The sequence below is a fragment of the Cyprinus carpio genome, chromosome B8 (assembly GCF_018340385.1).
Source record: "Cyprinus carpio isolate SPL01 chromosome B8, ASM1834038v1, whole genome shotgun sequence".
Lineage (NCBI taxonomy): Eukaryota > Metazoa > Chordata > Actinopteri > Cypriniformes > Cyprinidae > Cyprinus > Cyprinus carpio.
The window spans coordinates 26,727,328-26,755,237 of record NC_056604.1 but is presented as its reverse complement, the minus strand read 5'-3'; the positions used below and the strand labels follow the sequence as shown (position 1 = coordinate 26,755,237).

Genomic DNA, 27,910 nt, shown 5'->3' with positions numbered 1-27,910 from the left:
TGACTCTAAATGCATCTCAAGTTTGAGTTATATTCATTAGTTAATTGAAGTTAACTGTTGACAGAATGTCCCTCATGTCATTCCAAACCTGTAGACATTTATTTTTTCTGCAGAACACAAAAGAATAATTTTTTGGTAACCAACATTTTTGGAATGTTTTTACCAAACAGTACTTTTACAGTAATTTTCTTCAGAAAATGTAATCTTGTTATTTTTTCAGTGCTGTTTGGAGCCATCTTTTCAGTGTAGCTTAACTAGTTTCTTATTCCAGCTTCACTGTCACCTTCACACTGCAGATGTGCAAATACTTTCTGTTGATGAGTATTCACAGCATTACAAAATGTACACATCTGAGAGAGAGATTCACATATTGTGTCTCTTCACAAGATGAATAAATCAACAGCACAGACTACATGGATGTCGAGGATATTGTTCTCTCCAACATGATTTTAAAATGTGCTACCGAGCTGTCATGGGTTGTACTGATAACACTAGTAGGATTTGTTGCATACAGCAGCCAGTTTGGTCTCTTCACCATCATCAGTTTTGTCGAACCACTGGGTCATACCTGCTTCACCGATATAAATGCTAATGGGCACTCAGGGGAAGACCAGGACAATTACAAAACACACACAAACACACACGACACTGCTACTGCAACAGCACTTTTCAGGGGAGGAAGAACGAGAGAAGATTTATGAGCAACAATGATTTACACCCACATTTCTGTGACCTCTACTTCCGAAAGGTCAATGTTGCACTGAGAAACAAAATGAATCAGAGCGGGGGTCAAAAATAGAGCATTAATCTATACTTTATTGCATTTAAAGACCAGTATATAAAATATTAAAGTAGCAAATGCAAGAAAATATTTGGGTTTTCTTTTTTCAAGAATAATATAACAATAATATAACAAAGAATAACAGTCTAATAACAAAAGAAAAGGTGAGGGGGGAAATCGCAAAGCACACTACTTTACTAGATGCATGTTTTTCTGATGTGCCTATGTTTGGAAAAGAGCAGCATGAACGTTCTTCGAAACATTTACTGTTGAGGAAAGAGTCTGAGTCATATTGGTTTGGACAAAAAATGGTATTGCATTGCTTGTAACAAATTTCACTGCAGTCAACAGTCCAGTGTCCTGTGCTAAAACACTGTGTTTAGTTTTCTCCAAAATGTGATTGTGGCAATGGTGCAGAGTTTGTTGTATGTATCACAGTAGTTCAGAAATGAAATTTCCAGCATGTGGCGCTGAAAGGTTAATGCTCGCATTTAAAATGATTGTACCACCAACACTAAATCTAAAACTTATAATGTTAACAAAAGCAAACGTGAGATTAAATTGTATTTGCTGAAGCAACCAAGCCTCTTTAGCTTTCTTAAATGAGGCTTTGAGCTCTTTTGTGGAGTGTCAAAACTTGTTTCATTTTACCAGGTAAGTTACAGAGCAAACTCTGTCAGAATAGCAATACATATAAAACGGATTGTGATGCAATCATTAAAATGTATTAGTTCACAAATTCACAATTGTAAAAGTGTTTCAAGGTCATAACGCAGTATTGTGCAAGGCATGGCACAAAATAAACCTTTAATCATCGATAATCTGCCTCTTTAATCATAATTTGTGTGGAAAGGGATAAAAGTTGTTGGTATTTTATTGCATCTACTGTTCATTTCACCTGGAAACTGCAGAGAAATGTGTGTAGGCAAAGGAATATATTTACAGTGAACCTAGGTTGAGTTTGGGTCACCATGGGAGTTTGCACATGATGAGTCAAATACGTCACTAAGACTTCCTTACAACCTGACTTTCTCAGCCACACACTCATTAAACAGAGCAGTGTGACCTAGAAGCCGTCTCAATTCTCCATTTCAAGAGATTGCGATCTTAACCCTCAATCTGAACACAAGACAATGGTCCTGGTCTCATTTTTCACAGGAACAACATGTGCGCTCATTCTATTCCACATGGTGCACAAATGCACGAAATGGAACGTGTTCTTCCTGCTTTAATTTAATCTGTGGCCTGTTTTCTCAGTGGAAACCAGGAAGGAGGCAATAAAATAAGCGGGAGCGTTAGTCTAAGTGCCCCAAGAATCTAAGTCTTTAACTATTAAAGGCAACATGAAATTTGAATCCTAATACACGTTCCCAATCTCATTATGAATGACTTATTGATGCACATTTTTCCAAGAAACAAGGCACATCTTTATAGCCTTTAATCAAAATTATCCACTGCTGGAGCTACTTTGTTTTGTGACTTATGTCTTATTTTTTTAATTTGTCACAAGGCTCCATTCTGTATGTAACACCCACTTGATCCAATCAATTTCTGATGTACAAAGCTCTGCCCTTATATCCTGTAATTAGATTAGGGACTTTGTTGATTTGCGGGTGAGTGAATCCACCGGTCTTAATCGCTTTTAATATTTCCAGTCGTTTATGAGTAATGCTACTGTATATACAGTGATGCAAATGCAAAGACTGGCTATACGAAGAGTGCAATAGTGCTTCAGGTTTGAATTAGGTCCCTTTGGCCTTCCTCTAGCACAAGTCCTATGGGCGTTTACTGTAATTGCTCGCTCTCAGAGAGAACAGGCTAATTCAGGATGGTGCCACACACAGTCAGTGTGTCAGGGTAATAGGGTTTGCACACATCCCTAGCGAGCGGATCAAGCCCGCGGCTCCAGCGAGTCTCAAAGTGATGTGATGCTGTTACGTTCAGCAGATATGGCAGAGCTCAATGCTCAATGCCACGGCTCATCAGATTGATTGTGTTCTGCCGAGCCGTTGTTTCATGCTCATTAGTTCTCTAATTCATATAATCAATATTATGGATTACAAAGACATTTAAGTTTTTGCTTGCCTTGTTGAACTAATTTGGTGAGGTACTGTATGGCAATAACTTGACAGTGGCTCTATCACAGTCCCTTTAAGGAGAGTCAGTTATTCGACCAGAGCTGTAGCTTGAATTCACAGAGTCCAGAATAAAATTGTAGTCACAACCCTGCTTTAAGTAAACAAAATAAATAAATAAAAGACACTATTTATTAATTTATTTATTTACTTACCTATTTTGATTCTAAGACATCTAAAACATCTACACAACTCTTAATAATATTCTTATTAGTTGTATTTGTTTAAAGGATGACATTTAATTGACATTTTGTCAACGTTCATCTCATTTGAATATATATACGAATGCTAAGTATATATAAAACATGAACTATAGTAATTGTAGCTGCGCTGGTACAGCATTGCTAGCCATGCCAAGGTCATTGATTTGATTTTCCTGGAACTCGCATGATAAAATATAGCCAGGTTGTAATTGCTTTAGAAGTGTCTGCAAAATCAATAAATGTAATTATCGTTTTTAAAAAGTATAGCACCTTCCGCGACATTGCAGTATTACACATTTCTGTATTACACAGTATTACAGGCCGCATTTAAAATTGAATTAAAAGCAAAGTATTCACACATTTCCTAAAATATATACAGTATGACTTCAATTTAACCCTTAATCAAAAATGTTCCCGCTCTATGTGACTTTGATGGGGAATTTACTGGAGTTACTGCAAGATATCAATTTATTTTGAAAATAAGAGCCAAAAATACTTGTTCTGACAAAGATGTGATTATGTTTGTGAACTCATTTTTTTGCCTAAACTATGCAAAAAATTAAACATTTACACAAACTATGTTAATTTAATTTTAAAATTTAATTTAATTTTGAAAAAGAAATGAACATGGGTTAGATGGTTATTATTATAGCAACATAGTGCGATATGTTGGAGCAGACAAGAAAGCTGCAGAAGTCCAGATAATATAAAAACCTCAAGGGCAAATCACAAATCCCATAAACGTCCACAAAATAAATATGTAAACAAATGAGTATTTGATATGAATAATAAGGTCAATTAAGTTATGCACTGTTTAAACTGCCAAAAAAATATAAAATAAAAAAAATAAAATAAAATAATAAAAAAAAAAAAAAATAAAATAATTAAAAAAAATAAAAAAAAAATAAAATAAAATAAAATAAAATAAAATAAAATAAAATAAAATAAAATAAAATAAAATAAAATAAAATAAAGAAAAATGTACACAAGACATTCGTAAATATGCTCTGGTCAAGTTCAGCTTTATTAATTAGGACTATTGTTTAGTAAGGCACTAACATTTATTTTGCAGGAGGTTGTCAACTAAAAGATTAATTTTTATTTTCTTTAAATATCATTTAAAAAGTTTATAATATGTAGTTTTCTGCAAATTTATCTAACAAAGTGAAATTTTTAAAAGTAAGACAAAATTAATATTGTTGACAATATTAATTTAATAAATTGTGAATAAAATTTAATTTAATCTTTTGGAAAAATGTTAATATTTTGTCCGATACACATATGTACATGCATAATAAGAATGCAATGTGTATAAACTGGATATCTGAAAAGAAACTAGGCCTCCTATTCCTATTCTTCTATAGTGTACACGCAACACACAGGATGTTTAAGGAAGACAGCTATGCTCTGTTCAACCATTATTCAGCATCACACCGTGTGTATGAGCATTTACATGCCGCTGGAATAATAAAACAGCAGAGAACATGTCCAGCAATTATACAGAGTCATTACAGCCATATTATTCAACAAACACTGAAAGTAAGCAGAATGTTATTTTCATGAAGCAGCTGTAAGTTACTGTGTTATTTCACCCTGCCTATAATGCCCATATCAGCAGTGACATTTCTGTAAAAAAAATTTAATTTACAGTAGTTGTGTCATGCATTTGGTGATTTAATGTCTTTAATCGCATTTTTATAAAGCATCTTATTCATTCAGTTTTATGTATAAGAGAAATATTTGTTTATCCAGGTGACTTTCTGCACATTTGTATTTTATTTTATATTTTATGTACTCCATATGTTATTGTTAATATGTTAGCATATGTGCACAGAAGCCGAACATTACATAAGAGAGAGAGTGAGTCTCATGGGTGTTCAGGCATAACAAAGCACAAAACGCTGCTTTGCAAAGATGTACAGCACATTTGCATTAGTTATGTTGGCAGCTGGAACTTTCTACTCAATATACTGTAAACACTGCAGAAAAGCATCTGGACAATCTGACTGATACAGTATAGTGAGTAAAAGTCAAATGTTTAACAGGTTTGATTTCTTTTTATCATACAAGCAATTGAGTGGATAAATAATTGTATTAATAAATAATAATAATAATAAAAAACTGAATTATCAAATCCCTTTCGCAAGCTGTATTATGGTGTCAAAAGGGCTAATTTTATTGGTGTTAAAGGTGTCTGCTGTGTGGAATACATCAACAGCTCATTATCAGCTCTTTTTTAACACATTGTCTTTCCTCAGCATGACAAGCAGGTTGTATCTCGAGCAAATCCTCGCGCTAGAGTCTATTTTAAAGCAGCATTTCTCGAGGGAGAAGGATCCTTGTTTGCCCGCAGCCCATTAAGATGGCAGTGTATGATCTGAAGTACTGTGTGTTTCATTTTACACCACAAAAACATGCAGTCTGTGTAGTGCATTGTACTGCATGTGCACGTTTCAAATGGCAAGGTTTCCTGTCAGTGAGCAGACCATGAGACCAAGAAACCTTTAGTTTTATGGGAAAATGACAATAAAATTACAACCCAAAGGAATAGTATTTTATAAAGCAATGAGCCAAAGTATGATTTAAGGGTCTTCTTGGGCAGAAAATGAAACTGAGTGCCTGAAAACCTTCAAATGTAAAATCACACAACAACAACAAGACAACAATTTTTTATAAAAAAACAATAATTACCTAAAAAAAATTAATTAATTCATAATTAATTCACACACACAAGCAACATGCAGCATCCACACAATGTATTGATTTGAACCTTCAAGAGTGTATTTACCTCCCCAGCCACCAAACACAGGCCGTTACAGATGTGTCTCTAGATAAATAAATGCTAGGATAGAGGGTCGCTAGCTGCTTCTTGATTACATTCCTTCAGTTCTGAGCTCGATCTGTACTATCTATGTCCAATAAGTATGATTCTGAAATGGATCAAAGTAACACTGCAAGAATTCCTTCAAGACAACAACCGCGCAGTGATTTATGAATTTGATTTCTTTTTCAACAGTGTTCTGGGAACATTGGCTTATTTTGAACTGGGAACACTGATATTATGCAGTAAAATAACCATAAGGCATTTAAGTATTTGTTTTTCATATTCATGGCCAAAGTACAGAGACAAATATACACTCAGTTTCTTCCATTTTCTTCAGTTCAAGTCTAAATTTAAATTTAAAAGCATGTTAAGCTGAGAAAAATCATTCATGTTGCTAATTCAGAAAAGATTATCAGTGAAGCATGGGACGTGATGGGACTACAGCATTCAGCAGAACTGGACTGTGATAAAGATCCACGACTGGCATAAAATCAAGGAATAATGAATGATGAATGATTATTCATTCAGTCTTACAACAACACATACACACATTTATGTAGCTAAATGGGGACATACAATATTGTTTTCAAATTATTTATAATAGAACATAACCCAAACCCTAACCCTCAAAGAAAAATAAGGTTTCTATGCCTCAATATGCTTATTAAAAAAAACCAACCAAACAAAGCCCTAGACATTGATATTATGTAAGAAGACGTCTAACTGCAGCTGAGTGCTTTTGAAGTCACATGATCACAACAGACTCTTTGATATACACTAGCTTGAGTAGTAATTTATTCAGTGGTATACATGTAAGTAGGGGGTTATTAATGAATTGTTAGTCTTGTGTATCTAGACTTTTGACTTGCGTACTGAGTGCTGTTTATTGTGGCCAAGAAACGCCCACTAACCAGGAAAAGTCTGACTGACATGTTCCACCAACCAATTTATTAAACAACCAGCTGATTTTGTTTTTATGTGTCATTTAGGGCCAAGTTATCATAGCACAATAATATACTGGCATGGAAACATCACAGTAATGTGTTTAAAAAGATGCACACCAAACAGTTACACTGAGGGAAAAAATCACGAATTGAAAAAAAAATGGAAACGCGTCAATTACGCAAAAAAATGCCCATATATCGCAAAAAGCTTCTTGCGTTTGCATGAGGTGGTTTTTCAGGCAATTCGAAAAAGGAATATTACGCTAATCTATCCGCTGTCTTTGCTGCTTCTATAAGGATACAAGCTTACATCTCCTTCGATTAAATATAATGGCTAGTGAAGTGGTTGTGATATACATAAGACTACCAAAATCCGTTGCCATGACTTCTTGCAAGAGGAAAAATTATGTTTTATCCACATAACATTGGTAATGGAAACGCAGCTATTGGCCACTTTGCTAGTACCTGTTTGTAACCCCATTTTTTGGATTGAGATCCAGTGACTGTGTATAGTAATTTGCCACATTTAAATGATGCTCAATTGGTATTAAGGGGCCAAAGTATACCAAGAAAATATCCCCCCACCACCACCAGCTTGAACCATTGAGACAAGGCAGGATGGATCCATGCTTTCATGTTGTTTAGACCAAATTCTGACCCTACCATCCAAATGTCGCAGCAGAAGTCGAGACTCATCGGATCAGGCAACCCTTTTCCAATCTTCTATTTTCCAGTTTTGGTGAGCCTGTGCGAAATGTAGTCTCAGTTTTCTGTTCTTAGTTGACAGAAGTGGCACCGGGTGTGTTCTTTTGATGCTGTAGCCCATCTGATTTAAGGTTTGACATGTCCATTGATGCTCTTCTGCATACCTTGGTTGTAACAAATGGTTATTTGAGTTATCAAATGAAGACCTCTGGTATCAACAGGGCATTTTCTCCCTCAGCTGCTCAATGGATATTTTCTCTTTTTCGGACCATTCTCTGTAAACCCTAGAGATGGTTGTGTGTGAAAAACCCAGTAGATCAGCAGTTTTTGATATACTCAGACCAGCCCATATGGCACCAACAACCATTCCATGTTCAAAGTCATGTAGATCACCTTTCTACCCTATTCTGATTCTCAGTTTGAACTTCAGCAGATCATCTTGACCATGACTACTTGCCTAAATGCACTGAGATGCTGCTATGTGACTGGCTGATTAGATATGTGCATTAACAAGCAGTTGAACAGATGTACCAAATAAAGTGACCAGTGAGTGTATAGTTCTGTCTCCTATAAAATTCTGTATTATTTGTATAGCTTCAGAACATTGCACGTTGTTATTTTTGGCCACTATATGCTTTCATTGTACAGAAAAGAGCAGCCGGAACATTCTTCAAAACATCTCCTTTTAAAGAAAAAAAGAAGTACAGGTTTGGAATGACATGAAAGTGACTAAATAATGACAGGATTATGATTCTGGGTGAACTATTACTTTAAAGTCTACTGCACAGAGTTGAATAAGCTTGTTTTCTGAGAAGATTCTGATGGGAACACAACCCATGTTGATGTCTAAACAGCAGCTCTATTACTTTAGTAGCACTGCGATATGAATGCAACCATTTAAAGCTCATTAGTTAGGGCTCAATTGCATTTTAAACACTTTAGGCATATATGACATTGCAATAAAGCTGACTTACTGTAAATGAGATTTCTGGAAAGGCTTTGGGGCTGCATATTCACTTTTATTACCTGCATTCATCTAAAATGAACATTAATGAGGATTGCAGTTTACAGGCAGCAGGTTAGACACTAACAAAAACAAACTTTGATCCAAAACCAAGCCCACCTAGACAGCATTTTAGGCTATAGCGAAATATCTATTTGCTAATTTAGATTTTTAAGGTTTATACAGTACCCTACCAAATCGTATTTTATTTGAGGGCGTTTTGTTCTCAGAGTTTTCATTATCCTCTGACTAGGCTGAAGTAGGTTTTGGAACTGACACAAGAGAGAGTTAAATTTTCGGTTAATTGGCCAAGCGGGCATAGTTTTTGAACCATGCAATAATCCCAAAATGGTCAATTTAAGAAGATATACCGATCTATCACTATTAAACAGCAAGGCAGCTCAGCATGGTTTGAAACAGATCTTGTGTCAACAGTCAACTCATTACAGGAGAACTGATGGTGATTTAAGAAAGAGAGAGGCCGACATGAAGGCAGAGGAGAGATTTCTTCATCTGCTTCCTTTGCTTTTGTTGTTTCCTTTCTGTCTACTCGCCTTGGGCCACTTCTATTCTCCAGAGAGAGGGGCCAATACAGAAAATCACACGGTCAGTGCAATTCCGAACCTTATTTAGGGGAATGATTGTTTATCTGCAAGACATATGGAAAAGTTAAAAATGGAGGTGGGCAGAGTGAGAGAAAAAAAAAGAGAGTGAAGCAATAATGCCATTAAAAATGGACCTGTGTGGAGGTTTGTGAACACCAGTGTCCTCTGGGGCCGAGCACATACGGACTGCATGAGAACAGAGACGCAGCTCATTAGCTGACATCTCAGAAATGGCCAACTCAATAGCTGCTTTAATATGAGGTGATGAGCTGTCAGATCGGACATACTCCACTGTCCAGTAACACTAATGGACTGTGAAACATCCCTACAGACCTCCGCCTGCTGAGAGAGGAACGTACGAAATCTGATATCTAATAACCCTGCGCAAATCGCCAGAGCATGAGAAGGTTCTTTCAAATAACTGTCAGTTCTCCTTTTTCATGTCGTGCTTATAAAGACATGGTTTCAAGGGGGGCAAAAAGCATTTTGCGTATGATGAAAGCAAGTGCATACTATATTTGAAAATGTGTTACAAATGACCGACAATCCTTCACTGATTATCAGATGCATTTTTCACACACAAAATGGCTAGAAAATCGAAAGCTCTGATTGGCAAGCTTTACCCAGTGGCATCATGATGCATAGGTTTTAACAGCCAGCATTGATAGTAGGGCCATATTGGGATTGTCCATGGGTTCTATGTTGAACCTGTATTAAATAGAAAAAAAAACAATCAAAAAATGCAATTACAAAATAATAACACTATAATTAAAAAACTCTTAAACTGTGTTCTACCATCTTGCTGAAGTTGAAGAACAAAGTTGAAGAAACTTTGTTGTTCTCGAAGATTAAGGGTCATACTATGAACAAAAGGATTCATGGGGAACAGGACACATTCAGCTCCATAAATCCATCTGAAGGATCCTTACTTTAGAAATGAAGTTTTTAACAAGCTCCCTGATGATTTCAGCCTTAGCTCAACAATTTAGTGACAACTGGTGGATATGTCATGCTTTGCAAAGAAACTGTGGACCAGAGGTAACTGACCATGCTCCTCGAGAGCTACAGTGCCTTCCAGCCAACTTCAACACACCAGCCTGTTGTTTTTATGAATTTGCCTCAGGCGTGTTTGATTGGGGTTGAAGCCACACTCTTAAAAATAAAGGTTGTTTATTGCCAACAATGGTTCTGTGAAGAACCTTGAACATCCATGGAACCTTTCAAATGCAGAAAAGGTTCTTTATAGTCGAAAAAGTTTCTTTAGATCTTTAAAATGTTCTTCAAAATGGTTCTTTTAGGAAATTGTTCACTGAAAGGTTCTTTTGGGAACCAAAAAAGGTTCTTCTACAGCATCACTGCAAAAACACCCTTTTGGAACCTGTACTTTTAAGAGTGTAAACCCTGCAGGACAGTGGCTCTTCAGGAGCAGGCTTGACTACCCCTGATGTAGACAACTGATGGACCCAACAGCAAACCCACAAACTGTGAGAATTGGAATTCATTTCACATGTAAAGTATTTAGCCAATCATAACAAGGCATCGTTTCTATGTTTTTGTGCTAAATAGCTGCGACACTTTCAGTTTCTGCGATGTTGCGGATGACAGCTCAGGTAATTGTGCTTGGTATAATACAGTATGAAATTGGTTTTATTTGAGATTGAGTATCATTTTGTGTGACTTCATGTAGGAGACTATAAATAATTGACCTCAGATCTTCAAAGCAAACAAGAATGTTCAAACTTTAAACCCTTGTAAACAAATTATATTCCATGAAAAATGTTGTATCAGTCAGTGAGTATGCATTTTTAAATGTTGAATTGTTTTAAGTTTTAATAATTTGAACATGCACTTATCCATTTAGTTGTTGGTGCCGATGTTGAATTTTGTTGTGCCTTGTAGCCGTTTTGCATCTGGTACGGGCAGAAACATTGCTTGTTGCTGGAATCTTATCACATCTGGTTGTTGTAAGGGTTGGAGAGAGGTTTTAAAATGGGCCTGAATAACTAGATCAGCACTTTTTTAGGGCAAGAGAGCTTGACTGAAGTGAACTTAAAGTGGAAATTTTAATTCAAGAATATTGAGGACACAATGTAAAGGCAAACTTTCAGCAGCCCCTAAACATTTGCAAGCGCAAAGACTTGACATGCAGCAACACATTACCACTGCATTATGCCAAAACCGCTACACAGATGACCAGTGGAAACGAGAGGATGTCTCATTAGTGCTGTGGTGGGAGAACAGGGTTTCTAGAGAGAAGATATTTCAGGCAGGGTTGTATAATTCATCTGCAGTGCTGCTATGCTCCGCTTTACTGAATGAAAGCAATTATGTGAAACTATAGAGTCTGTTACTCGTCACCCATATAACTAAAGACCTGACCAAAGACAGATGAGAGAATGTGGAATGAATGGTTCGTTTTCACTCTGTGTGTGTATGTGTGTGTCTGTGAACATGTCATTATATTGCAGCACTGCACTGAATTTCCTTTTGCTCTTGTTTAAAACTTCCTGCAATTAATTCAACTCAATTCCTGGGAGTATGTGATACTCTCTTAAAGGGTTGACGCGGAGAGACAAATTGTTGAATAAAGTTGTTATTTTTGTTTTTCTTTGCACAAAAAGTAATCTCGTAGCTTTGTAAAATTATGGTTAAACTACTGATGTCACATGAATTATTTAACCTTGTTTCTGAGCCTTGATCGTGTTAGGACCCTTGCTGTCTAAGGAGGGTCAGAGAGCTCTCGGAATGCATCAAAAATATCTTAATTTGTGTTCTGAAGATCAACGAAGGTCTTACACGTTTTAAACGACATGAGAGTGAGTAATCATCAATCAATTTTCATTTTTTCAGTGAACTATCCCTTTAACATACAGACTCCATTTAGGTTTGCAATTTATTTTAGTTTGAATAAATGTCTCTAAAGCTCAAGTGTATAATTTCTTCACAACTGATTTTAAACACTCTTTTTTTTGTTTGTAAATATCTCATTTACTTACTATTGTTAAGACTGTCAGACAGTGGTAACATTATTGTGATAGCTTTGATTGGTCATACCACTGCTGTGTCCTTTGGGAAATGTAAATATAGTGCTGAATAGGTTTTCTGGGACAACGCTGCTTTGAAATATGTATTGTGCTATACACATTAATTGCAACTGAGTATATGATCAAGATTTACGTGAAGAACAGATCCTGGAGCAACCAACCTGGAAAAAGAAACTATACTATGGTAACTATTTGCTAACACATCAAAGCTATGTATCCTTGTTATTACATAGTTATTAGATAGTTACTATCAATGAATATGTGAAACAGTGTAAGTAGCTCTATCAAGTCGCCACAGTTTATTATGTAGTCACAACAAGAGATTTAAGCAATAACTGGCAAGATGGATAGATAGATAAATAGACAGACAGACAGACAGACAGACAGATAGATAGATAGATAGATAGATAGATAGATAGATAGATAGATAGACAGATAGCACACCAAAGCAGCATTTAAATAATACATAAATTAAACATATATTCATGATCACTGTTTTGCATTGTTAATATGCATTAATAATTTACTCATGAATATTAATATTTGAACACTCATATGGTAATGGAACTCTTGTAATCACAAAACGCAGGTAGGAGTCAGTAGTAAGATTTGGACGGGATCTCTGTGTTAACACAACACTGGAGGAATTGACGTGTTCAAATCCCTATAATGGCTAACCTTTCCACAAAGCTTTATTATTAATATCGTGCACGTCTAATATTGTGCCACCAGAGGCCTTCCCCACTTTGGCCCATTATGAATAGTAGGTGAGGGTGACTGCTAGGCCACAGCTCTGACAAATTAAAAAGCATTTAATCTACAAATCAATACTTCCTATTACTGCAAAACTAAGAAGTAAAGCAAAAGAATAAAGAAAAGCTGTGGTTTAACGCTTAGAGGAAAAGTACTAATCAAAGCTGGCAGCTCTAGAATATACACAGACTGATGCTGGGTGTGTGTGTTTGACTTCAGTTGAACATGTGTACATACAATGTCAACATCTGCACCACTGAGCTTTCAGTCTTTTAGCATTTAATGCTGAACGTGAATCATTTATTGAGCCCTGAAGTTCAGCTGGAGCTGTAATTTATTCATCAGCGATCCCCAAAATACACACTTCTTCTTGAGTTTTCAAAGCGCTCTCTTGAGAGAGGACAGGCAAATGAAAAGAGGGTGCAGAGAGGGAGGTTTGGAGAGAACACTGCGTGTTGATACAGCACATCCTACACACACATACACACTAAAAACAGCACATATTTTAAGATAACACCAAACATGACAGCGTACATCAGCATTGTGTAGGAATGAGATGTAACACTACCGAGATAAACGAACACATACAAACATACAGTTAATTTTCTCACATTTCCTCCCTAGTGATCAGGCATAAGTGCATAAAGAACACAAAATGAGGTTTTAATGCTAATATAACTGCAAAGCGAAGAAAACTAGATTTTGCATTAATGAAGAAAATGTGAGCTGTGCTTTCCCTTGCAAAATTCACAACCAGTGGCTGCCAGGGCATTGCTCTCTAAATTTTTCTAAGGTGTTCTGAATGTTCAGAATTAACATGCTGCTATGCGGTTTCTAGAGTATTGTGGATGTTGCTTTAGAGTTGCTAAGGTGTTCAGGCTGGTTGCTAGGAGGTTGCCATTACTGGCCCAAATCAAAAGAGACCATATTCAGTTTTCTATGATATTCTAGTCCTTCCTTCTTTCTAAGTCTGTTCTTTATTTCCACCATTTTTTTTTCAGTCTGGCAGGTGAAAATTTACATCGGAACACTCAAACATACAGCGAAAAATTATCATGATATTTTCAATGAGCATTGTCAATTTCTTGCAACAAGAGTGTCAGCAACCTTATATGATGTGGGCATACATATCCAGAAGTATATCATGCAAATGAATATCAGAACATATATATACCTCAATTACAGTTAATATAGAATATCCATTGCAAATGAGCTATGCATCAGTAAGCAAAATACATGGCACATACTTAAGGCGACACAAATAAGCAAGCCATATTTCGGCTAAATTTCCATCATCATGGGAAGGGGAACGTATTATTCTTCTTATTCAAGGACTTATTAGCATTGCCACTGAGAGTCAATTTCAAATCCATTCCGGTGCAGGATTGGAGGCAGCTATGGCGTCTTTAAAGGTGGCTTTCTCACCTCTCTACAAACCAGGCAGAGGCTTAATATATTACACAACATGAGCTTTCACTTTAACCGGCAGAAATATCAACCTCAAATATAGCACCACTGCAGAGAGCATGTGTTTGAACAGCCAAAATTTGCAGAGAAACCGCCAACAAACATTAGCCTATTCTATTCATCTTCTAATCCACAGAGATCACCTAATGCAATTCTCTTGAAGAAAATCTAGGACTAGGATTCAAAGATATCTTTCAGCACCAGAATATTTCACAGATGTATTATTTGTGACAGGAAGTGCATTATATTTAATCTTTTCTATCCTTCCCTACTGACTATTTGCAGTCTGCTGGACATCAAAACACGGAGGTGTTCCTGAAATTTGTGCACAGCTAAGGTCATTTCCTCCAGTTCAGCTTTTTCAATAGGTCAAACCATCTCAATGAGATTATGAAAATATCAGAACATATTAGTAGAGGATCTAGACATGGCCCTATTGACTGACAGCACAATATTCTTTGAGAGTGAGAATTCATAAATTACTGTCTATTTTCAGAACTTCTGAAATATTCTATAATGACAGACCACAGTTGCGTTTCCCAAAAGCATTGTTAGCCATCTATAGTTGCAAGATCAAAGATCTTTGCAGTGCATTGATCTGTACACACACACGCACATATATATATATAACTCCTTTTTGGAACCTTTATTTTTAAGTTTCTAGAGATGAACCCTTGTGGTTGCTGCAGACTGAAGCAATCGCACAAATCCTAGCAATTGTGGAGTGTTTGGAGGCTCACATTTAAAGGTCTTTGCTGTTGCATCCATTAGCATAACTGTGAAAAGACTTCAGGCTGAACTGAAGCAATCTGTGGTTAACATTTTAAAATATTATGGCTGGCTGAAGAACTTTGATTATATGAAATATCAACACTGAAGGCAATTTCAGGTATGGACATACTGCTGGAAGCGCAGTGGAAGAGTGAGCTTCACTGATACGATCTCCCTGAATGATGTGGTAGTAATGTGTAAAAGTCAAACTTTCAAATGAGGGAGAATTAGATTTTTTACAAATTATTTCAGCAGAAGGATCCCGATATAAGCTGAAGTAAATAAATAAATACATAAATAAAAAAGGCTCTGTATGTAAGAATTTACATGTATTGATCCCTTTTTATTGCCGGTGTGTGAACAGCTTCTAACAAAACTGAAAAAAACAACAACAACTACACAACAGTGAGTAAAAAATGACAGAATTTCTTTATTTTTTTTTTTTAGGGGAAATGTTCCACCATTAATGATTCTTTCAGTACTTCTAAGGAAATTTCAGACCCAGCTTTTGGGTTTTCAATCTACAGTACTACTGTTTCACATTTTCAGACTTCTGTTGCATGCCCTCGTGTGTTACATCCTTGTTGATGCTAACTCAAAGCTTTAACCTTCAAAGAGCTCACTGACCTTTCTGCATTAATACAGGCCTTGACCTTTCTGTACACTGAGTGTGGGTTAACATAAGAGACGCAAACCAACTCCGATGGAAAGGCTAAAGGCCATGAAGATGCTCTCTAAAACCTTATTAACCTTAACTTCATAAATTCTTTATGGAGAATAAATGTACTGACTCATCTGAGCTGGCTTTAATTGAACAGTGTCATCAGTACAGCCGAATAAACTCATCTCACATCAGTTCAGTCAAGCGCTGAGTGAAAACTGATGAGTAGCTTTGTGGTTTTATGTTATAAACAAAAGCAGGGGGCAAACAGATTTCATTAACTATTAATGAAATGTAAGCTGACATTAACCTGCTTATTACATGGCAGCTCACTAAATAAATTAATAAATGAAAATAATATATTAATTTGAGTAGAATTTTTTTAATAATGTGTAAAGACAGTGCAGATTGATTTAAAATGCATACATTAACCAATCACAATCAAGTATTTCAGAGAGCTGTGTAGTACTGTAAATAGACGATATCAAAATCAATCAATCAATTGATGCATATCAATATATATCAATATATCAATATATATATATATATATATATATATATATATATATATATATATATATATATATATATATATATATATATATATATATATATATAATTTCAGAGACATATCAATTGAATAACCTACCTCCACCATTACCCACATAATATACTTAAGCTGCCAAATATAGACAATGTGAAATGGTATGTTGAGCGGGAATCTATCAACATCAATATGATTTGATCAGAGTTGGCTATATTTGAGTTTCTGAGAATTGATAACATGCTATTGTGTATCTCCACTTGAGTTTTGTCCCATTGAAATTAAATCTAAGAAGGTCACTATATAGTAAGGTATACATTTCAAATGCTATGAAGCTCCATTTGAATGCTCAATACAGTCCTACAGTATTTATTATTACAGTCTTAAACAATACATTATTATGTGTTTTCATGTTTTATTATTATTTAGTATTAATAATAATTCTAATTAATTATTATTTGTTGGTGTCTTTATCTTATACTTAATATGTTCTTTTATTTTAGACAAAAGGAGCCTATGAGGAAGTGTGAATGCTTAACAAATGAGTAATGAATGGGAAAAATTTGCACAATTTTGCAATCCAAGCGGGAATGCTGGAACTAGGATGAATAGAGCGAAAGCATTATAGTCAGCACTGTTATTTATAGACTGATCACAGGTGCTGAATAGATGAAAGACAAAACACAAACATATTTTTATTTAATAAACGTTATTAAAATAAAAACAAGATATATATATATATATATATATATATATATATATATATATATATATATATATATATATATATGGGAGGGCAGTGAGGGAGAATAATCTAGTTATTTATAATATAATTAAAAAATCTTCAAGATTATAACCACATTTATGAATTACATACTATTTAATAAAGGCTTAATAAAATAAAATAAAATATTTTTATATTGGTGAGTCTCACAATTATTTAAATCAGAAATAATTGGTTTGTTTGTTTCTAGATATTAAGCATATTTCTTTCCCAGTTTCTCATTACTATAAAAATATCTTTAAACATGTATGGTCAAGATGTTATTCATTACAGTATTATAATAATTACAGCTCTTTCCAATTACACTAGTGTGCATTTTAGGTGGAAATGTGTGTAATTGTCATAAAATGTCATAAAATAAAATGTTATAAAATGTCATAAAATAAAAAAGAAATAAATACAATTATTGTGTATTCAAAAATATATATATAATACATGTACACTTTACATAAGGTTGCCTATGAAAACTAATGAGATACTTTTATTATACAGATAAAGAAAGAGAGCGACGTTTCTTCAACAACAAGGTGAAACAGTCTCTGATCAATTTTCAAAGTTTTCTTGAGGTCTCCAAAAACTTTTCATGTCTTATTATTTCATTTGTCGTTTGAGGTCAAAACCTGCTACAATCAATTTCATCCAGAGAATGAAACATCTTATCAATCCAGCACAGGAAATGCCCCGAGGTACAAAACATCTCAGTTTAATCAGTCGGCACCTGCGTTAAGAAAGACGAGTCATGTTGTATCCTGTTTATGAAAGTTCTGAGAGAGAGATAAATAATTATTCCCACCTGGCTTTCTCCTTTACAAGCACAAACACACATATATTAGATTATGCTACTGTCAGAAACTGCTAAAACACACCGTTTAATTACTATTTCAGTTGGCTTCGGGTAAAATCCCAGTGTCTTCTGTATTTCATGGCTGTGTGAGCTCAAGAAACATCTTCTCTTTAAGGCTGTTTCAGGAGCAAAGAGAGTCTGACAGCATGCTTAATTTACTTCTCAATACTTAGAGGAAGCAATCCCTTTTTAAAAAGCTCTAAATTGAAATGATGACAGACGACCCACTCTTGTGGAATCTTGCTCATAGCTTTATCGTTTTAATTGCTTCTTTGTTTTTGGTGGATTTGATGATACTTTTAAACTTTTTTTAATAACCACTGCACCAGTGGAGAAGGTTGCAAGAGCAACTGTAAGCAAATTTTCTAATTAAATAAGTGGTGATTAATGCACAAACAGAGAAAAAGTTGCATGATATGTTGCAAGCTAGAGGTGTGTTATTAAATGATAATATGTATCTTTGAATAATAATGTGGTTCATGTGCTCTCATGCAAGACAGTGATTAAGCACGGCTGCATGCTAAACATTTGACATGCTCATTTGAACATTAAGAGCAAATTATGTATACCTGAAATACACCAGGAAGAGGCAACTGCATTTATATGAATGGCTTTATATTAGAAAAAGTGGACCGAAGGCAGATCAAATACTACAGATCTAATGCTAATGACACATTTTATGCATTTTTTTTTAGATGGATTGTGTCAGGATATAAATGTCCAAACAAGGTTTTAATGGGAAAAGGTCATAGATTTACATCTGATTTACATCTCACAGGTTTATTTATTTATTTATTTATTGATTGCTAACATGACAACTCTCTGAGCAGAGTAACAGCAGAGCGGACACTTGTTACTGCCTATACATACACAGACAAGCTGTTGTGAGCTGAATTCTGATATTACCTATAGCAGATCTAGACAGGTGGAGCTGGGGGAGGTGGGGGATTTCAGAGGAAATCTGATGTGCTGCATGCTGCAGGTCCAGCTGACGGCAAACACTGAACTAAACTACTTAAACACATGAATAATAAAATTAGATAAATTGTATTATTTATTTTATTTATTTATTTAAATTAGTATAATACATTTTTTTTTAAATACATCTCCCTTTTCGAAGGTCATAGATTGGATCATCTTAAAATGATTAGTATTGACACATTGACACATTAATATAAAAACAAATTGTTAAAGAAAAACGAAATAATTTTAAAGAAAAACTATATCAAATGTGAAGTATCACACAGGGAATTCTCAGTAAGGTGACTTGTTATTTTTTACTTACAAAAAATTTAACAGATTTTACTTTAAAATATTACATGAAATTTCCCATTGGATTTGCAGCAGTTTTTCACAGTATATATTATAAGGAATATATTGTATATATTGTAAGGAAATTTATTAATAACCAATTTACAGGTTTTAACCATTGCATTTTTGCAGTTGTTTACAATATATATTATAATCACTTATTACGGTGTGAGTGTCAAATGGGAGTGATGTTGTCAGGAGCAAAGCTTGCTGCCACAATATTTAGGTTCTGTAGGTGGACTATATGGTTGCTAAGGTGTTATATGTGGGTTGCTATGTGGTTTGCTTGGGTGTTTTGTTGTGAGATTGTTGCTTATTGGTCCAAATAAAAAGAGCACAAGTCTCTATGATAGTCGAGTCTCTAGATATGGTTCAGCTCCTTTCAGTGTAAGTCTATAGGATTTTTTCAAGCCATTTAAAAGTAACAAATGTGAAAAAGTCTGATCTCTTAGAAAAGCAATAGCAGAACTCTGCATGATTTGAAGTACCATTCATACCTGTAGCACAAAAGAGTTACACAGTATAATTTAATATTTTGCATTTGTGCACTATGCATCATGGCAAAAGAGTTTTAAGAAAACAATTTATCATGTAAAGTCATAACAAATGCTCAGATGAAGATTCTGTTGTAAGGAGCTGTCCACACATCGAGTGCTGAAACAGCTCATGAAACAACAGAACACACAGTACTCGCAAGAAGCACAGTATATCCACTGCTGCTGCTAGAAGGAATCTACAAATTATCTAATGATTTAACTGCATAACCAGGCTACTTTGTAGTGCATAGTTTAGTATTTACAGCTTGACATAAACATATGATGATTATAATAAGCACTATATCATTTCTATACGAGACTTGTACCAATTATGTTGACGGTGGACTGCAGAAAACGGTGTGCATCCATGAATTATAAATAATGCAAATGTTTGGCAGTGCAATAACAATAAAGCACTACAGCATCAAAAGCTTACTGTCAACACCCAAGCCATTTGTATTAAGATAAATGTATGTAGAATTATTTGGCTACACTAGAAAAGTTTTCATTGGAAACAATATTAGCATATTCTCTAGCTCACGGGCCTCTGCAGCTGCTGAAACAAAATTACACCACTTTACAAAAAGAGAAATTTGTCCAATAAAGTGTACAGTAGGCATTCATATAATTTATTTACCCTCATGTCATTGCAAATCTGAATGGTTTTCTTTCTTGAACACAAAAGATGATGAATGGAAGGAATGTTTTGCTAAAAAAAAAAAAAACATAAAAAAAATGAATGCACATGAATGGCAATTAGATTTGAGAAACACAGCAGAGAGGAAGGTTTTCAGTGAATAACAACTTAAATTTTTGTCTGTTTCTCAGATGTTACTTTGTATATTGTATAGAAAAGAGCAGCTTTGACATCATGCAAAAATTCCATAATTCAATATATATGTTTTACAGAAAAAAGGAAGCAATATGACTTTCAAATCAGACAACACGCAAACTATATCTGCATCTGCTCTTCAGCAGTTAGAGCGACTCTGCAAACTGCATCAGATGGGCACTTTAAGTGTAGCCAACTTCAGTGAATATAAAGTAAGGATTTCAGATGAACTGATGTGCAGTCACAGGTGTTTGAACATGGCTCATCCATGCATAATAATGAATTACAGCCTTAAATGTGTCATTTTTAATGCAAGTGTTACATAATGTACAACACTGTACAACAGCTGTTTTTGAACTGATGCCAGATTTGTCATGCATCATATATTTTCATTTAATTCCATTTAATTTCATTTAATATTGCAAATTAATTAAAGTTCATTTGCCTTTTTATTTCAAGTGGAACAATGAAATAAGATAAAGTACCTTTCAACTGTAAGATAAGTAATTCACTTGATTAGTCATCAAGTGAAAAATATATATTATATATTCATCCTGTCCACAGTTTTGAACAACATTAGGTTAAGCATTTTCATTTTTGGTTGAATTATTCCTGAATTGTTCTTTTGCACACAGTCACCAGGCTGAACTAATTTATGTAACACATTGATCTTGCTCTATTTGAGTTAATTCTAGCATAAAATTAGCACAATGTGATTATAACTTACACAGGTAAACAGGAAAAATGCACATATGGCTGTAGCACTGAAATATAGCGTCGCTCAACAGAACAGATGCGCAGATATTGTGTCTGTTTCTCCCTGTTCCTCATAAAGACAAAATCTGTGGCCATTGGGGCTTGTTAGTAGATATTAAAACCACCATCACTACACTGTAATTACATCTGAAACACTTTGGCAACAAGAGCATTTGCGCATTTGTGTGACATTCCCTGCCTTATCCGTTTCAGGTATTAGGAATAATGGGAAGACATCCTTCAGTCCTGAGCACAGAAAAAAAATCTGTCAGGTAACCGAAGAAATGTGCTTCATGTTTAAGTGTCTAAATTAACCGGTTAAAGTCAAGAATTTAATTTAAAATCAGTCAATCAATGAGATTATGATAAATAACGCTGCTATAGATAAAAGTCATTTCAAGGGTCAGATCAGGTAGAAATCAATCCTTAATAAATCAGCTGCATATTTAACAGTCTTTATTCCCAATATATTTATAATCATAATGCATGATCATTAACAATCTGATGCATGCATCTTAATGTTTCTTTTACAGTACTTCGTCTTTTTTTTTTTTGAAAGATCCGTCTAATCGTTTTAAATATTGCACCCTTTTTTTTCACTAATCCAGATATCACTGACATGCAATATGAAGATGAGATCATGTACTGAGAGAGCTCAATTATAACACACACACTCTAAAACTTTACCACAGCTTATATGTCTCAAATAGTCATTTACAGACTTGTGATTTTTCTCGCATTGATGTCAAGCATGCAGAGAAATGCCAGAAGCAACAGTTCCACAAGGGACTCAGAGGCAAAACCAGGAATGCACTAATTAAAAAGTACAGAGACATCAGGAGAATATGATCCAACATCCACTGAAAGAGCAATTAAAAGAGGAGATAAAATGAGACATTGTTGAAAGGTACGTACTGTGTTTCTGAGGCAGCGCTCCAATGTTCTCCATGCTCTTCTGTGAGTTCAGTGCACATGTGTGTGAGTGAGCGAGTGAGTGAATGAATGAGAGAGAAAGAACGACCTTCCCCTCTCTGTGTGCTGTAATGTTCACACCAATAGTGACGGTGTGGTGACAAGGGGAAGGGGTTATGATGTTACAAGATAGAGCGAGAGAAAGAAAGAGAGAGAGGAGGAGAGATAAGCAGAGAAAGGGAGGGAGACGGGGAAAAATATTACTGCATTAAACAATAAAGCAAGAGCAGATACACAGAAAAATCAATGCCAGGGTGCTGAGATCAAGAGAAGAGGCTGACATCCAGAGAGAGGGTGAAAGACAAGTGAGAGTTATTGAGATTGCAGGGAAAATCATGCAACTGGAAATGTGAAACATATTGCTAATAAATGCAAGTCCTAGAAAAGCCATCTTCCATATTTAATTGGAAAATGCTAGATCACATTTCCTTTTTGCCTTCATTTTCGAATGATTGATTTTTTACCAAAACCAGTTAAGCGCAAACCCCGCTTCACAGACGATTCTAAAGATTTCATTGATCATGTGACTCCCAGGGCTGACCTGCACAACACTGAAAGAAATACTAATGCCTTACAGTAACCTTAATATAGCGCTGATAGCACTAAACCTGACAGATAGCATTACAGATCAATCTAAGATATTACTCAACTATTAACTGAATCCGGGAAGTCTGGATTTGAGTCTGAGTTCAAGCATGAAATAGGCTGTGGGGTGCGGTTTGCACTTTACTGGTTTGGGCAAAGCATCATGCTTCTCAAACACAGATTCTTCAACACTTCTTTACAGCGACCTCAACCTCATTTCATTCCAAAGCTGCTGCATTTTTTTTTTTACTGTTGCTATTTTACATGCTGAACATGTACATGATTACATAACTAAACACAGAGTTTTAATTTAGGCTCGAATGACAAAAAAAAAAAAAAAATCTCCTTTTCGTATTTTTCAACCCCTCCTCTGTAAACACCTCTCACAAATAGACCATGTCACAATCCCATTAATTCTCAATGGATAAAATAAAGTCTCACCCTGCATTCATCTGAAACCCTTCAAGTTCAAAGAAGTCTGTCTTATCAAGAGCGATTTTTCTTGACTATGTGGTTCTTTAGCATTTTTGATCCAAAACCGTTTATTTTATTTTTTATACCGAGCTCAAAAGATAAGTGTTCCACAGTAAATCTTTGATTCTCTTAATACCACAGCAGCCATCATTCCTAACATCAAGCCTGACTTCATTCAGCTTACACTCCGTTTCAGCCATCAGGAATAATCCTTCAGTCCTGTGCACCGAAAAGGAAAATTCTGTCAGGTAAAAATCAGTAAATCAATGAGATTATGATAGATTACACTGCTAAAAGTCATTTCAAGGGTCAGATCAGGTATAAATCAATCGTTAAGATATCAACTGCATATTTAATGCAGTCTTTATTCCTAATACATTTATAATCATAATGCATAATCATAATGATTCCTTTTATTTCAAAACAAGAGTATTTTTATTTTTTTTCACTAATGCAGATATCACTGTCTGTCTTATCAAGAGTGATTTTTCTTGACTTTGTGGTTATTTAGAGATTAAGATGTTCTTGAAGTTTCTTCAAATTAATAATGTTGGTTTCTGGTATCATTAAAGCACCAGTGCATTGATGGTTTTCCAAAGAATTAGAATATAAATGTTCTTTGTGGAGCTCAAAAAGCTTCTTTCTGGCATCACACTGTAATTTTTTTTATCTGGTTTTGCTCATGTATTAAATTGCAGGTGCTCATATTGCTTCACCCACAGGAGCAATCTGCTCTTCAAAATCATGATCCTTCCACAGCAATACCGTCCATCAGGTATCTGGAGTCATGCGGTCTCTATCTCGGCTCTGTTGATATTTTTTTGTGACACACCCTTATCAAGTGGTAATGCAACAGTGAGAGTTAAATAAACATTCAGCATCTCATCCCAGCGCTCCCGAAAGATTTCCTGCCAGACCGAGTGGCTCAGGAAAGAGTAAAACTACAGGAGTCTCATTTCCATAGTGACAGCCGAATAAAGAGACCGTGGGGTGTTACTGCGCAAGCTAATGTACCAGTGACCCTAGAAAGCAGGACATGAATTTGAAATATATTCAGTAGCTCTGTTCCAAAACCTAGTGAGCTGCCTTGCTCTTTACTGCCTAAGGCGGAATCCTAACCCAACCTCATAACTGACTTACTGTGTCATCGGATCTCATAATAAACCGTCCCACCACCGAATGAGTCCAACACAAATGTATTTCGAATTACATGTATGAATTAAATTATGAAGACTGAGGTACTGGTGTTGCTTTCTGTGTGTTGTACACGGTTGCACAAGCTTAAAAAGTGTGGACAAAATCACAATTTGCAAAAAATGGTGGGAATCAGGGTATCCACCTCTAGCTCTTCATATGTATCAATACACTTTTTTTTTAAAACTGTTTTGGATTTAAATCACTGTTACTTGCAGTAGAGATTCATTCACAAGCTACAGTTGAATTAATCTGAATGAAGCTACAAGTGAACAGTTTCAGATCATTTTGCAAACCTGTCTGATGGATCAATTAAAAGAGTGATTCATTTTGATGATAAAGACTGAAATAGCATTTTCTTGTAAGACATACTATAGTAATCTTTGTTTCATCTAATAACTTTAAAAAAAAAATACAGTGTAATGCCGCCTTCACATCGATGATGTTGTCTCAAAATGCAGACAGCTCACTACACTCCTGAACAAAGTCCGAAATTTACTTTCTATTCATACCTTTCAGCTGAATTAAATATATATATATATATATATATATATATATATATATATATATATATATATATATATATATATATATATATATATATATATAGGCTGATATGTACAGTCACCATTTATGAATTCTTCTACTGAACTTGTCGCAGTATTCTGGGATTGACTTATCTGTGAAAAACATATGCAATGCTGCCTTCGACTGTGACCAAAACTCTTTCAGGAGCTTGACTATGATGCCCATCAGCATGAAGAATGCTGTCTGGAAAGGCAGCTTAGTAGGTTGTGGAACAGAGTCTCTGTGTCCTCAAAAGGTTGTGGGGTGAGGAAAACAATCCATCTGGGAAAATATCCCATTGACACGGTGGACGGTTTGAAGACCAGGACGAGGAAGTTGGAACAGCACCACAGAGGAAGAAATGAGAAAGCTAAATTCTGTTCTCTCTGTTCTACTGGTTTTGCAGTCCCTGTATAGTGATATTCTGCGTGAAAGCAGAAAGCATCCCTCTCTTCTCCTGTGCCCATCCCTCAGGACCGATTTAGAATTGCAGAATATGAGGTTTGCCGCCACTGAACTTCTCCGCGCCTTGAGTTTTCCACTGACTCTCCGGGGATCGGCATGAAGACTGCTCTCAATACATGTCATTACTTTCTGTCCCATTGTGTTTCCACAAACACCCAGCAGTCAGTATCTGCACATTCAATCGCCACACTCTTTAGAATTCAGTGGAAAGCAAGGTCAGATCCTGTAACATGCTGGTAATTACATGGTGCAAACACACAGAACAGCACACGCATGCAGCAGCCATGCATCCCTCTGAATTGTGAATGAAGTGGCCATGGGCTGTTTTCCCAAGATCCTCATTGCCATCATTCATTCAGTATTCATATATTCGTTCAGATTCGCCTTGATCTCGCTCGTGTCGGCAGACAGCACGGATCAAGTATTCATCTTTCATTTTAAATGAGCAGTAATGAATTTAGATGGATGAGATTTTGGGTCAAAGCTGCTGTGTTGTTGTTGATCTAAGAGGTGAGATGAGATTTTGCAATAAAAATAGAAGGGAATAAAAGGAGCGAAATACAATGAGAAACGGCCCAGTCAAGCACTCGTGCTATCAGATCATTGAAGTCAATATGGGAGCATGACTGCGTAACTAAAAGTGCAATTGTTCAAATGCTTGAAATTGATTTGTGCATGTATCATAAAACTAGATTTTTACATTTTCTAAAGAAAAAGGAGTGGTGCTTTTGCTTGTACAAAAGATGCCTTCACAATGCTAGGGTATTGTTGATGGTTGCTTGGGCAAAAGTCTCGATCTTACTGATACTTCTTAGAATTAAGTATATTTATAATCAATTGTGTGTATGTGCTTCATTCACTATCTTGCACCATTTGGATGGATTTTTTATTTTTTGCATTTACACCTTTATTCCAGTGCATCTCGAAGAGAGATTCATGCATAATGCAAAACACCACTTGCATATTACATGAGAGGTTGTGTGTGTTAACTGACATATTTTGACATATTGCATATTATTAACGTAAATCTGTTATAAGTGTAGTGTTATTTTTGTTGATTTGTCAACTGATGAAGGTTTAGTTCTTTGCTACTGTCCTCTTTGGCTTACTCACTTAGGCAAGAAAAAGCAATTAATATTCAGTTATATTATCAGTTTAACTGCACTGACACTATCAAATGGAAATACAATTAGAGCTGGATAGTAACACAAACTTTACAACATTCACACTGTTACTGAATTGAACTGAATCAACTTTGAACACTTTTCGAGCTGAACAATGACACTATTATTTTCTGTAGAGCTGCTTTTACAGCTGAAATTGAATTTGCTTCATAAGTGATGGATTTTACAACAGTAACACCATTTCCTGTTTATTCATTCAATTGAGTAAAACTCCATCCCAGACCATCTCCAAATTTTCAGTTAAGTGCCTGTTCAGCTGTTATTTATTTATTTATTTATTTGTTTGTTTGTTTGATTGATTGTTCGTTTGTATGTATTTTTTTGTACAGTAATTTTCTGGCAACCCCAGCTGCTTTTTCAGTTGCTACTTATTTATTTGTTTGTTTGTTTATTTGTTTTGTAAATTTAAGTTTAATCAATTTTTTTTATTAATTTTTTTTTTGTTAGCAGTAAAGTTCTGGCAACCTCATCTGCTATTCATTCATTCATTCATAGTTTGCAAAACATTTAGAATGATGTCTGTGCCTCTGTCTTCCATACAACAAAATGAACGAGAACTGAGTCTGTACAGTTATAGAAAGCTTTTGTGTTTGTGTGTGTGTGTGTGTGTGTGTGTGTGTGTGTGTGTGTGGTGTGTGTGTGTGTGTGTGTGTGTGTGTGTGTGTGTGTGTGTGTGTGTGTGTGTGTGTGTGTGTGTGTGTGTGCGTGTTAAAATTGGCTAAAATTGGACTCCTTAATCACTGAAAATCTTGTCTTGAAAATCTCACTTGACAGCCATGGCTACAATTCACTTTCATTGTATGGAAAAAGCAGCCTGGACATCCTGCTATAAATAACTCCTTTTGTATTAATAGGCAGAAGAACAAAAGTCAGCTATCAAAACACATGTGGGCAAGTAAAAGAAGACAGAATTCAAATTTTCGGTTGAACGGCTCATTTAAGGTTTTATTTATCAACCTCTGCGAT

The 27,910-nt window shown here is 35.3% G+C and overlaps 1 protein-coding gene across 4 annotated transcripts in view; it reads right to left on the bottom strand.

The window, feature by feature from the left end:
* Positions 1–27,910, bottom strand: part of LOC109094638 (1-phosphatidylinositol 4,5-bisphosphate phosphodiesterase eta-2-like) — a 114,860-nt gene that overhangs the window by 65,819 nt on the left and 21,131 nt on the right. Inside the window, exon 1 of one of the 4 annotated variants that reach the window (XM_042730313.1) lies at positions 22,419–23,050. The exons of the other annotated variants lie outside the window; for them this stretch is intronic. Within the exon in view, the coding sequence (XP_042586247.1) occupies positions 22,419–22,452 (34 nt within the window). The 5' untranslated portion in view covers positions 22,453–23,050. Of the gene's footprint in view, positions 1–22,418; positions 23,051–27,910 lie in introns of those variants that run through there. 4 annotated transcript variants of the gene reach the window in all.